Source organism: Trachemys scripta, chromosome 7, assembly GCF_013100865.1.
Source record: "Trachemys scripta elegans isolate TJP31775 chromosome 7, CAS_Tse_1.0, whole genome shotgun sequence".
NCBI lineage: Eukaryota > Metazoa > Chordata > Testudines > Emydidae > Trachemys > Trachemys scripta.
In genome coordinates this window covers 32,992,820-33,005,140 of record NC_048304.1, presented here as the reverse complement: position 1 = coordinate 33,005,140, position 12,321 = coordinate 32,992,820, and the positions used below count along the sequence as shown (strand labels likewise).

General features: G+C 56.2%; 2 protein-coding genes across 3 annotated transcripts; both read left to right on the top strand.

The window, feature by feature from the left end:
- Positions 1 to 2,597: 2,597 nt before the first annotated feature.
- On the top strand, positions 2,598 to 5,279 carry ZNRD2 (zinc ribbon domain containing 2). Of its 2 annotated transcripts, none has more exons than XM_034776795.1 (4): positions 2,598 to 2,739; positions 3,285 to 3,436; positions 4,206 to 4,290; positions 4,715 to 5,279. In XM_034776795.1, exons 1-4 carry the CDS (start codon positions 2,643 to 2,645, stop codon positions 5,089 to 5,091), a joined length of 711 nt encoding a protein of 236 aa, XP_034632686.1. In that variant the 5' UTR covers positions 2,598 to 2,642; the 3' UTR covers positions 5,092 to 5,279. The 2 variants fall into 2 exon arrangements, with proteins under 2 accessions (XP_034632686.1, XP_034632687.1); XM_034776796.1 differs by lacking the exon at positions 2,598 to 2,739 and adding an exon at positions 2,808 to 2,898.
- Positions 5,280 to 8,131: 2,852 nt separating this feature from the next.
- On the top strand, positions 8,132 to 12,295 carry FAM89B (family with sequence similarity 89 member B). The gene is made up of 2 exons (XM_034777418.1): positions 8,132 to 9,446; positions 11,533 to 12,295. The coding sequence occupies exons 1-2, from the start codon at positions 9,192 to 9,194 to the stop codon at positions 11,815 to 11,817; spliced, it is 540 nt and encodes a 179-aa protein (XP_034633309.1). The 5' UTR covers positions 8,132 to 9,191; the 3' UTR covers positions 11,818 to 12,295.
- The last annotated feature ends 26 nt before the right edge of the window (positions 12,296 to 12,321 follow it).

Genomic DNA, 12,321 nt, shown 5'->3' with positions numbered 1-12,321 from the left:
TATATATATATATATATATACACACATACAGAGAGCATGAACAGGTGGGAGTTGTCTTACCAACTTTGAGAGGCCAATTAAGTAAGAGGGAAAAAAAACTTTAGAAGTGATAATCAAGATAGCTCAGTACAGACAGTTTGCTAAGAAGGGTGAGAATACTTACAAGGGGAGATAGATTCAATGTTTGTAATGGCTCAGCCATTCCCAGTCCTTATTCACTCCTTGTGTAGATGAGTTTCAAAGCTGCCAAAGGGATTTGGGTGCCCATGAGAGAGTGGTGTTACCCCTCCGTATGGCATAGGAGAGACTGCCAATGGGACAGCATATCCAGGCCAGGGATTGGAAAGGGCTCAGGACAGAGGCATGAGGATGTTTGCAGGGTGGGGAAACATGCCTTGAGAAGTCAGCCCATTTAACTCAGTGATGCCAAGGTTAACTGGGGTGATTTGATCCCAGTCTGTCAGTCTCTATAGTGGGAGATTTGACAGTCAAGGGTGTGGGAATCTCCCAGACAAATGCCCAGCAGGGCTGGGAACTGATGCCACACAAATTAACACTGGCAATAAGGGGCAAGTATTTCCCAGGGAGAGGATTCCCCCAGTGGAACAACTGACCTGCAGAGGGGGAGGGAAGATTCTCCATTCCTTGGAGTCTTTTAGTCCAGATGGGTTGTCTCTCGAGAGGCAGCACTCTGGCTCAGCCCAAGGGATGATCTGAATTCAAGGACCTCTGCAGGAGATACTAGGTGGGCGCTATGCGGGTGGAACTAGACTATCATAAAATGGCCTGACAAAGGGGATGTGATGCCTAAATGCCAGTGGTGGCTTTGAAAACTCTAGGCCCAGCTTGTATGTTGGGAAGCAAGGGGCAGGCAAGGTGCGGGAGCTTTCTAGTCCTGCTGCAGTACACTGCCAACTTTGCTGGTTTTCTTCATTACACTTTTTGTTACCAAACAGCATTGTGAAGGCATGACAGTGACTCCACAGCAGTGGCTGGAGGTTCTCCCTATGAACCACCTAAACTGATGTGGGGGCAGTCAAGGAGGATAAGGACATTGCTGACATGCTATGTTCCTTTCCCTCAGCCCTCTGCACAGAGGATGCTGAGAGATACCTGCTCTTCTGTGGTAACAAAGATATGGTGCTACCAGGGACTGAGGTGTCAGAAGATGCAGTGCTGGAACCAATTTGATAGCAAGAAGTCAGCAAGACATCCAAGAGTTAACAAGAAAGAAGTAGATGAGATATTCTTGGGAGCACCTCATAAACAGCTGCTCTATGGGATGGTAACAAATTTTGTGCCTATTTAAAAAAGCTCCAGAAAATCTTACTTCATTCCTCACTAAACTGTTTGGAAGAAACACAATCAACAAAGCCCTCAACACTGGTGGTAGGAAGAGCTCTAACTGACCAGGAAAGTCAGGCTGAGCTCGTGTATTAGACATCTTGGAGCATGTCTCCAAACTAAATGTCAGTGAAGGAGAATCAGCTCCTAGCATTCATCTGAACTCACAAAGGCCCTAGCAGAGTCCCTCCCAAGAGTGAGGAAAGAAGTGGGGAGGGGAGAGAGAGAAACTTTTGCCATCTACCAGAAACTTGCTAGGACACAGGAAACAATGGGTAGCGTTAAATACATGGTCTGCTTTCATCGTGGTGAAAGATTCAGAGCAGAGCCCACCAGGTTCCACACCAGGTCAGTGTTCGATATAGTTAATGATCTGGAAGTGGGGGGTGAGCAGTGAAATGGCTAAATTTGCAGGTGCAATATGGTGGTCTGTAGAAGATGCCAAGTAGTGGCCCACCTTGTGCTTTATCAGTTAGGATGTTGATCCGTGGGCATTCATGGTCTCTTGCTTCCATGCTGTCAGTGACGCGGAGCAGATCACGCCATTTTTGAGAGTGCTGCTCCCCTGTCATCCACCTGACCCTTCCTAAATAGGTTACGTACAGAGATTTTTAACATTCCGATCACGCAAATCATCTCAGCGGGTTTCAGAAATACCTACTGGGGCAAATTATTACTCATTGCTCAATAAACTGCAATTCCTCTTGTTTATTACCCAGGCTCCTAGCATCGGTGTAGAAGCGAATAAAGAATTGTTTTTCTTCGGGTCCCTTGTCTTGTTTCAGTTCGTTCTCACTAAATGAGCGCTCCTCTCGCCCCGCTTGTCACACCAGCGATTAGAAACTGGCTGATACCAACACCGGCGGGGAGCCGGGCCAGCTCGAGCAGGGGTTGGTGGGCCCTGTACCCTGGTGCCAGGTGAGCCGCGGGGGCTGTGAGGTTGCCTCCTGGACGTGCCGTTATGGGGGGCAGGGGGCAGCGAACCGGCCCCAGCCGCAGGTAACCCGAGGGGTGGAGACGGGGGATGGAACCCAGGCGTCCGGGCTCCCGTTGGTCTGTGAGGGCAGCAGGCCCCGAGGTGGGGGTGTCCCTGGAGCTCGCATTTCCCGCGGCTGGGAGGGGAGGAGCGAGGCCGCCACAGGGCCCGATCTCCCGCGGCAGGGGTGGGACGGAAGCCAGGAGGCGGGTCCCCTCCGGCCGGAGAGGCGGGGTCTGCGCCTTGCTTCCGGGCCGGGGCTCCCTGTTCCCGGCTTCGCACAACGTCACTTCCGTCGCGGCACTGAGTCCGCGTGCCCTACATGGAGGGGCTTCCGGTCGGAGGGGGAAGGGGCTGGGACGGAAGCGGCACAGCAGCAAGGGCGTCCCGAGCGAGTAGCATGGCCCTGAACGCGGCAGGTACCGCCTGGGGGCGGGGCAGGAGCGGGCGAGGATCCCTTGGGGGGTGCCCTGAGCAGGGGATGGATTTAGGGAGGGGAGCAGGAAGGGCAGCTGAGCCTTGAGCTGGGAGCAGGAGTGGGGGCTGGGGAAGCAGAGGAAGGGGCAGCCCTGCAAGAGGTGACGATGCGGTTGGGGTGTTTGGGACATAGGGGCTGCGGGGAGGGACTGTTTGTCAGGGGGCTGGTTGCGGTGGGAGCTGGCTCCCTAAGCAGTGCTAGAGCTGGTGGCATCTGGCAGCGGAGGGAAGGGGGCAACACAGACCCTATTTAACTGCTTCAGCCAGATCAGCCTCTCATGGGTGCAGTGGCACTGCCCCTTCTAGATGGGCACAGCTGGCATCACTGTAGATTGGCATGGTGCTGGGTGAGGGAGCCCTGTACAAACATCTCCTGGGCCCCATCCCACAGCTGACTGCATCTCAGTGTCAGGTATGGGGTCCTTGCTCTGACAGCTTGCAGGGATGCTGTGCGATGGCTCTGTCAACTTCCCATCTCCCCCCTCAGGCAACGATGATGGGAACTGGGAGCCACCTTCAGAGGCAGAGCTGAAGGTGATCCAGGCACGGAGGGAGCGGCAGGATAAGATCAGCAGAGTGATGGGCAACTACCTGCTCAAGGGGTACCGCATGCTGGGGGAGTGCTGCGAAGAGTGTGGGGTACGACCTGTGGCTTGTGTGGGAAGCCTAATAGAGGACACTGTGCTCCAAGCAGGAGCAGAGGGCAGTGTAGGGGCCCCCAGCTATCCATCACTAGCTCTGCAGGGAATGTCCTAGGCCAGCTCCATCTCTTCTAGCCTGGGATCCAGTAGGGAGCAGGCTGGGGCCAGCCCTATCATATGGATAGGCCTGTGGCTCTGATCCACGGGGGAGGGGAGGGATACTGGTCTGGGTGGCCCCATTGGTCTGATCTGGGAGGTGGGAAGGGTGGGATACTAGGCTAAGTGGGCCCATGGATCTGACTGGGGGGAAAAGGAGGCATACTGAGTTGAATGAACCTCAGTGCCTAGTGTGAGTGGGAGCTTCCACCACCCAGCGGTGAGGGGGAGAGTTCCCTCCACCCCCACAGCATGGTATACTCCCCTTCCCATGTGGACTATTCCACCCACCCACCCTACTACATTGTGTTCCCGCCCCAGACCAGGATAGGCTGTAGGGGAAGCTGCTCCACCCCAGGGCCATGCAGTCTAGTCCCTCCCATGCAATGGGGCTCCCAGCCCTCTGGGTGACAATTCCTGGCCTCACCCGCTCTCTTTCCTTCCCTTCCTTTTGCTCCCTCTCCCTCATCAGAGGCCTGAGGGTGGTTCTAGTCTGCCTTTGAGTTAGAGCTGGGGAGCAGCTCTGGTTTCACTGCCCCCCCATCTTGGGACAACCCCCTCTTGCATTGCTCTGCCCTGAAGTCCCACACCAGGCTGTCTCTCCCTTACAGACCATCTTGCTCCAAGACAAGCAGAGGAAACTTTACTGCGTGGCCTGCCAGGAGCTCAACTCTGACATCGACAAAGACAACCCGGGTACGGCCTTTCCCAGCGACGTGCTGTCTACCAGGGAGGTGTTCGAGTGGCATGGGAATAATGGGGGGATTGGCTGGCTCAGGGGCCACGGAATGGGACATGGGGCCTTTCCCCTCTAGGGGGACCAGCTCTGATCTAGTGCTGGTCTCTGCATAGAACCTATGGCATCCAGAAGGTCCCTGCCCCAAAGAGCTCACACTCTGAGCAGAAACTGGCACCAAGAGGGGAAGGGACTTGCCCAAGGTCAGTGGCAGTGCTGGGAATAGAACTCAGGAGGCCTGGCTCCCAAGGCAGTGCTTCATTGCCTGCCCTCCCTCAGTTCAGCTGTGAGGCTGTGGCTGCGTCCTGCGTTGCACACTGCTGACCCTGGAAGCAGCTCTGGGACTTGCAGCTCTGACCCCATCTGTCCTCTCTCTCTTTCCAGCGCTGAATGCCCAGGCTGCCCTGTCCCAGGTCCGTGAGCACCAGCTGGCCTCCACCTCAGAGGAGGCCATGCCCCTTGGGTACCTCCCAGCCACCCAGCAGCCCCATGTGCCGCGCCCAGAACACTGTGAGGGGGCGGCCTCAGGACTCCGAGCTGCCGCCACTGCGGCTGCCATACCGCAGGCCCGGTCTGCCCCAACACCTGCCCTGCCTGCTAGCCCCCTGGCTGCAGCAGAGGATGCCATCCTCCAGAAGCTGGGCTGGGCCAGCCAGGAGCTCCAGCACAGCGCCTCCATCGAGCTCAGCCTCCAACTATGCAGCCTCATCCGCTCCTGTGCTGAGTCCTTGAAATGCCTCAAGGAACTGACCCCACAGTGAGTCGCTCATGTCGACCCCGGCCTCCTCAGGGGCAGTGGCCAGGCCCCAGAACACTGACTACACCTGGCACAGCCAGGCCGGGAGGGGGTGAGGACGTCCCCCCAGAGACTCTGTTTTGCCAGCCCCCTTTGGCTGGACAAAGATCCTGTTCTTTGTCTGTAGCTTCCGATAAAAGGTCCAAAATCTTGTGAAAGACTCAATCTGATAATTTGGGATAGGGGTGACCCAAAGCATCAGATGCACGGAGATGCCGGGCTGGATCTGACCTGGAGAGGGGGGATTCTATGCTGGATGGGCCATGAGTCTGATCTGGGGCAGGTGGAGCATATGGGGCCAGCCCAGTTCTCCTTTGTTCCATTGTCTCTTGGTCTCACCCAGGCAGCTGTGGCAGGAGCCATGGAGCAGGCATCTGCCAGGCCTATTGTAATATTGAGACAACAGCTATGCAGCCAGGATACCACTGGGCTGGGCTTCCTGCCTGTCATGCCCTGTCCACCCCCCAATGGAACTCCTGGCCAGCTGGATGCTGGGGGAGAGGAGCGGGGGATTCCTGACTGCAGCAGACAGTACCTGGCTCCAGTGCCCCAGCTCACCACTAGGGGGTTGCTATGGGGGCTCAGTAGGGGGCACTCTCCAACTGTAGCCAGAACTGGTCCAAATGCCGTAGCATGGTACTAGGGGATGCTTTGCTGCAGAGAGTGAAGAGGGGCCTCAGTGGGGCACGCTCCCCTTCGGCAGTGATCACTAAATAGCCCACTGGAGTTTCACCAACAGTCGCAGCATCCACACCCAAGTCCCTACATTCTTCCTTGCACTGAAATCCTCCTTCGCTTCCTGTTGGTGGTTTTAAGCAATGAGTGAGGCGGCTGCACCTCAGTACTGGGAAAGAGACTTCTGTGTAAACATCCTTTCCGCCCCACCCTAGAATCAGCCACTTCTCAGCACCAGGCAAGCGACCCCTATATAAACAGCCCCTACCCCAGAGGCTGCTGCATCTCAGTACCAGGCAGAAGGGATTTCAGGTCAGGCCATTGTTATGCCCAGTGTGTAACCCCCAGGCCATACATCTTGACCTGTGGCCTGAGATGTAGACATTGAAATTGACTAAGATCTGATTGTGAAATTATCTAGCCCAACGTCACAGTAAAATGGGAACACACTGTTCAACGAGTGTTTTCTCTGCTCTTTGTGATTCCTTAGTGCAGATTCCCAGTCTGGTTACTAAGGTGACCCACCAGCTTCCTTCTGAATTGTTTTGTGACTCACCATTACATATATACACCGTCTCCCCAGCACTACAATCCTCATTCCAGCCCAGTGTGGAGGAGGTGGGGGGTGGGTTGGAGAGTGAGTTTGCCCTGCAGAATACCTGGAATAACGTGGGACCCCCACCCCGTCGGCCAGATCTCTCACACACTGCATATGCAAGGTCAGGGGCAGAGTGGCACACTGTTCAAAAGGCATCCCCCATCCAATACTGAATACAACTGTGTCTAGTTTTATCTCAGTACTGGATGGGGACAAGCTGCCCAAAAAGGGGACTGCCCAGTTCAAAGCCAGATGAGTGGCCTCATGGCCTCACTGCACTGCAAAGGTGGCTCCCATCATAGGCACTGACAGAAAAAAATTGGTGGCTGCTTAGCACCCACCGGCAGCGCCCTGCCCCCCCCCCCCCCGCTCCAGCTTACCTCCAGCTTACGAGTGCGCCGCCGTGTCCTGCTTCTCCCCCCTCCCTCCCAGCACTTGTGCCGTGAAACAGCTGTTTCTGGGACAGGGAGGGAAAGGGGAGGAGGGGGAACACGGCAGGGCTGGGGGAAGAGGCGGGGCTGGAGTGGGGATTTGGGGAAGGGATCCAATAGGGTAGGGGTTCTCAAACTGGGGGTCGGGAGCCCTCAGGGGGTCATGAGACTATTATGTGAGGGGTCGCAAGCTGTCAGCCTCCACCACAAACCCCGCTTTGCCTCCAGAATTTATAATGGTGTTAAATATATTAAAAAGTGTTTGTAATTTATATGGGGGGGCACACTCAGAGGCTTGCTATGTGAAAAGGGTCACCAGTACAAAAGTGTGAGAATCACTGCAATAGGGGTAGGGAGGGGGCGGAGTTAGGGCAGGAACTTTGGGGGATGGGGTTGGGATGGGGGCGGGGCCAGGGGAGGGGAAAGGGTGGAGTCGGGGGGGGAAAGTTGGCGCCTATGGCTCCCATCTCATAGCTGGACTCGGCTCCCTGCTTTGCTCCAGCAGTTGCCACCTGGTGCACAGGGTCACAGTGCCACTCAGGTGTGGCTGAGCGCTGCCCAGACCCCGACTGAGAGCAGGGGAGCCCCACTTCAGGCCAGGCGCTACCCAGATTCTGACTGAGAGTAGGGGGGGCCCCCTTCAGGCCAGGTGCTGCCCAGACCACCATTGAGAGAGGCGGGCCCCCCCATTGGCCTGAGTGCTGCCCAAGCTGAGATTGTGCACCCCTGTGGGCTGGGCACTGTACAGACACACAGTGAAAGACAATCCTGCTTCCCAAGAGGTTACAGTCGAAACAACCAAAGGAAGGATTATGACCTGGGAAACGGACCACGAAACGAAGGGCCTTGACCAAAGTCACACTGCATGTCAGTGACAGAGCCAGGGATAGAACCCAGGAGTTCTGACCCCCATCACTGCCCCTGATCTCACCCCCGAGTTCCCTTCCAGGGTTAGGAATAGAACCCAGGACTCCTGGCTGTCAGTTGGATGTGGGTGGGGGAGGGGGGTGTTGGAGCCTAGGTGCCCGGGGGCGGGGTAGCAGGCTGGATGGGCCCAAGCATCTGAGCTGGGGAGGAATCGGCTTTTTGGTTTGGGACACGTCCGATCTGCCCCTTCCCCCCAGCCCTGCTGCTAGCAGAGGCCGCTGTTTTTCTCCAGCTAAGCGGCTTTCCCCACCCTACCCCCCAGGCGTCTGGCCAGAGGATTAGCATCCCAGGGCCGGCCTTCCCTGACGATGGGCCCCACCACAGCCCTGGAAAGCGCCTATTGGCGGAGGCATGGGGGGGGATCTGATCGCATAGTCCTGTCGCCCCCGCCCTCGGAGGAGCCAGGGCCCTGTTTGCCCTCAGGAAGGGGTCTCCTTGTGCTCCAGCTGCTGTTGCCCCTTTAAGCGCGCGACAGCCTGCCCCCTTTTGGGAAGGGGGGGTCTGGAAGGGACCAGGTGGGGTGTGGTAGCGGCAGGCAGAGCAAACAAAGGGAGACCGGCGCAGGGAGAGCCGGCTCGGGGGCACGGATTAGGGAGCCCATCAGCTGCTGTCAGGCTGCCACGCCCCCTCTGTCGGTCTGTCTCTGTTCGAAGTGCTGCAGGACCTGGGTGGAGATCCGGATTCCGACCTCCCCGGGCCGTTGGGAGTGTGGCTGGCCAGCATCTGCACTCCTCCGCCTGAGAAGTCTTTCTCTGTCCCTCCATCCACCCCGACCCCCCCCCCCGGCTCCGCAGAGGGGGGTTCGGGGCCGGGAGCCCGCGGAACAAAGGGAGCAGGAAGAAACACCAGATGGAAAAATAGAAAGGAAAAAAGCGAGCTGGGAAGCGGAGGAGCGCGGATGGCAGCGGGAGGCGCCTGCGCCGCAGGGGCAGGAGACTTGAGGATGAGCTGCCCTGAGATCCTGGGTTAGCCACGGGTGTTGAGCAGGGGCTTGGAATGATCCGCCCGGCCCTTTCCTAGCCCCCAGGGTGGGGGAGTGAGGCCAGCATGAACCCCCCCGCCCTGAGCTGCTAATCAGCCTGGGTCTGCACTAGCCAGGGCGCTGCAGGCGCTGGCTGACAAGAGGGGCAATCGGCCCGTTAGAAAGCTGCAGGGGACAGCCACATTCCCGAGGGCATACGGCCCCTGGCAGGGGCTGCTGGCATCCAGGACAGTCCTATTAGGGCATAGTTAGCTCGGTTCTGGCTGTCCCCCATAGACATTGCTTGGGAGCCTAGTAAAAGAGCCCTGTCCCCAACCCCAGAGAGTCAGGCTTTGGAAGGGGACAGAAAGGGAGATTCCTGTATAACCCAGAGTGGCCCAGACGCACGTCTGCCATTGGCTGGGCTTATCTCCCTAGAAGCTCTTTCTTTCTTTCCCCATCTCCTGTCCACAATGAACGGCCTCCAGCCACCCCAGGACTGCCTGGGGGGCAATGTCTGCTCCATCGAAGGTCTCCCCCCACTTCCCAAGGGCCTCAGCGGGATCCTCAACTCCAGTGGCGGCTCGTGGCGTGAGATTGAGAAAGTGTACAGCAAGAAGACACGGATCCAGGACGACCTGAGCAAGTCACGGGCGGCCTCTGAGAAGCTGCTGAGGAGCAAACCGGCCAACCTGGACTCGGCGCTGGCCATGCTGCGCAAGGAGATGGTAACCGTGCCCCTGCCCCCCATAGCACAGCCTCCCCCATGTGGCACATCCCCTCTGCTCTCCCACGACATTCCCCCTGCCTCCGATGCTCCCCTTAGCCGGGGTGGGCCTGCTGGGGTTCCTGGGGCAGCAGGCAGTGTGTATATGTGTTTGGGGGGACGGGGAGACTTGCCTCCCAGAGCTTGGGACCTTGGCAGGGCTGGGGGATTTCGCCGCGTCTCACGAGTCTCACCATTTTTGGTGTTGCTCTGAAGCCCCAGGCAGGGAATTGTGGGAGAGTTGTCAGCTCTCCTTGATTAGCCCTTGTCCACACCCCAAGCTGTCCTGCTCAAAAAGCTCTGGGCTAAAGTACAGCAATGCCTGCTAGTGTGGATGCAGCTATAATGGGATAAAGGTGCTAATCCCAGGATAGCTATTCCTGATTGAGAAGGAGACTAAACAAAACTAGGCTAAGGCACCTTTATCCCAGTATAACTGTAGCCACGCTAGGTATTGTCCTCCTATAGCTCTATGGGTGTAAAATCACACACACACGCCCCAACTGACACGGTTGCACCCTGACAAACAACAACACTAGCTAGTGTCTAGCTCTCCTTTCCGGGGGAAAAGCTGGAGAATGTGGCCAAGCTACAGCTGTCCCCCCACCCCCAGGTTCCAAGGCAGCAGGCAAAGAAATAGGACCCACGATTATATATTCAGGGGCAGGGGGTGTCTGGCTTACAATTTTTCAACTGCTTGGGGTTGGCATGACTGAATGTGATTGGCACCGGGGTCAAAGTGTCTTTGGTTGTGTTTGTGTCCATGTGCATGTGTAACTTTGTGTTGGTGCCTGTGTGTATAGAAGGGAGCATGTATTGTGTATTGTAAATACCTAGCATGTGGGCGGTGCACACAGGTGCATGTTTGTGTACCTGTGTGTGTAGCATTGTGTTGGGTCTGGGCACAAATGCACGTGTTTCTGTATGAATGTCCATGCTGTGTATAAAGTGTGTTCTGTACATATAGGGGACATTCTCTGGCCTGTGCTATACAGGAGGTCAGGCCAGATGAACTAATGGTCCCTTCTGGCCTTGAAATCTATATATCTCTGTATAATTAATAGAAGTAATATGAGGTAGAAATGAGGTTGTGAGGGGCCTAATAGGGGTTGCCCCATTGAAGACAAGTTGAGGGAGTCCAGGCTGCATTGGCATAGACATGTCCAATGGGCACCCCAGAGGTATATTGGTAGGATGGCCCTTGCAATGATTGTGAATAGAAGATGACCCAGAGGGGAGCCAAAGACTTGGGACATCAGATACATTCAAGGAGGATAGGTCCATCAAAATGGCTATTAGCCAAGATGGTCAGGGATGCAACCCCTCACTCTGGCAGTCAGAAGCTGGAACTGGATGACAGGGGATGGATCACTCTGTAATTGCCCTGTTCTGTTTATTCCATCTGAAACATCTGGCACCAGCCATCGTCAGAAGACAGGATACTAGGCTAGATGGACCATTGGTCTGACCCTTTATGACCATTATGTTCTTATGACATGGACCAGATATAAGCAGAAATTAGAGAGACCAGTCTGCACAACAGCCAGATGTCTGATCATGGGGTTTGGAAGAAGAAGGCTGTAAAGGTCACCAACCCCGAATAGGGAAGTAGCAAGAAGGAAGAAGAGGAAGGGTAGTAGCATCTAGGAGCCCTTGTCATGGAGCAGGCCCCCATTGCACTAGGCACTGTACAAACACAGATGAAATCGCATGCGCGCCCATACTGCCATGCTGCTGTGAATGTGCACTGTGTTCATAGAATAAGCATGTGTGGTGATATCTGTGTGTACAGGCATTGACACACATTAAATACGTGCATACATGCTTTGAGTGTCTATAAGTATGAGAACACACACACAGCGCAGGTCTCATCCCTCCCAGCGGGGGCAGCAGAGACAGCCACACTGTTGGTGGGGTGGAATAGCAAGTGGCCGAGGTGTGGACTGAGGCTGAGCAGTGGGGCTGCGGGTTGGGATGAGGGGTACCAGGGAGCCATATGGGGGAATAGACCCAACTGTGACAGACCCTCCCGGTCCCTCTCCCCCTAGGTGGGCCTGCGCCAGCTGGACATGTCCCTGCTGTGCCAGCTGTGGTCGCTGTACGAGTCGATCCAGGAGTACAAGGGGCTGTTCCAGGACATGTCATCGTCCCTGCACTCCGAGGGCTCCTACACCGCTGAGAATGGCTTCTCTGATGAGGACGATGAGTTTGAGGTGGAGCCGCCGGGTGCTGATGTGCGCAAGGAGACCCCACTGCTGGGCCGGCTCAGCTTGCCTCAGCCCCAGAACTCCCGTGACCAGTGGCTGCAGGACTCCTTCCACATCACCATCTGAACCCTGCAGCCACCATAGCCTCACCCCGTTTGGAGTAGTAGCATGTGTAGCTGGGAGCTCCCTACAGCGCCCCCTGTTGGGAGAGGCCAGGGCTGGAGTAGCCTGGCTCTCCCCCTGCAGCCAGGGCTCCTGCCCCGCTCCCTATAGTGCCCCATGCTGGGAGAGGCCAGGGCTACAGTATCTGGGAGCTCCCTCTACAGCCAGCACATCTGCCCCACTCCCTATAGTGCCCCATGTGGGGAGAGGCTGGGGCAGTGCATTTTCTGGCATTGCTGCGGGTAGGATCATGTTAGCAGTTTTTAGTGCCTCAGCCATGAGCCAAAAATGGCCACTTTTAAGATATTTAAAAAAATAAAATTTAAAAAAATTTGACACATAGGGGGAAAACCTCCTGAAGTGGGAGAGGTGAAATGTAATATATACAGCATGTCGGGGCTCGAACCCCACCAGAGCTGTGAAATAAATCCTCAGAAATTGACTTGGCCGTGTATTATTCCAATACCT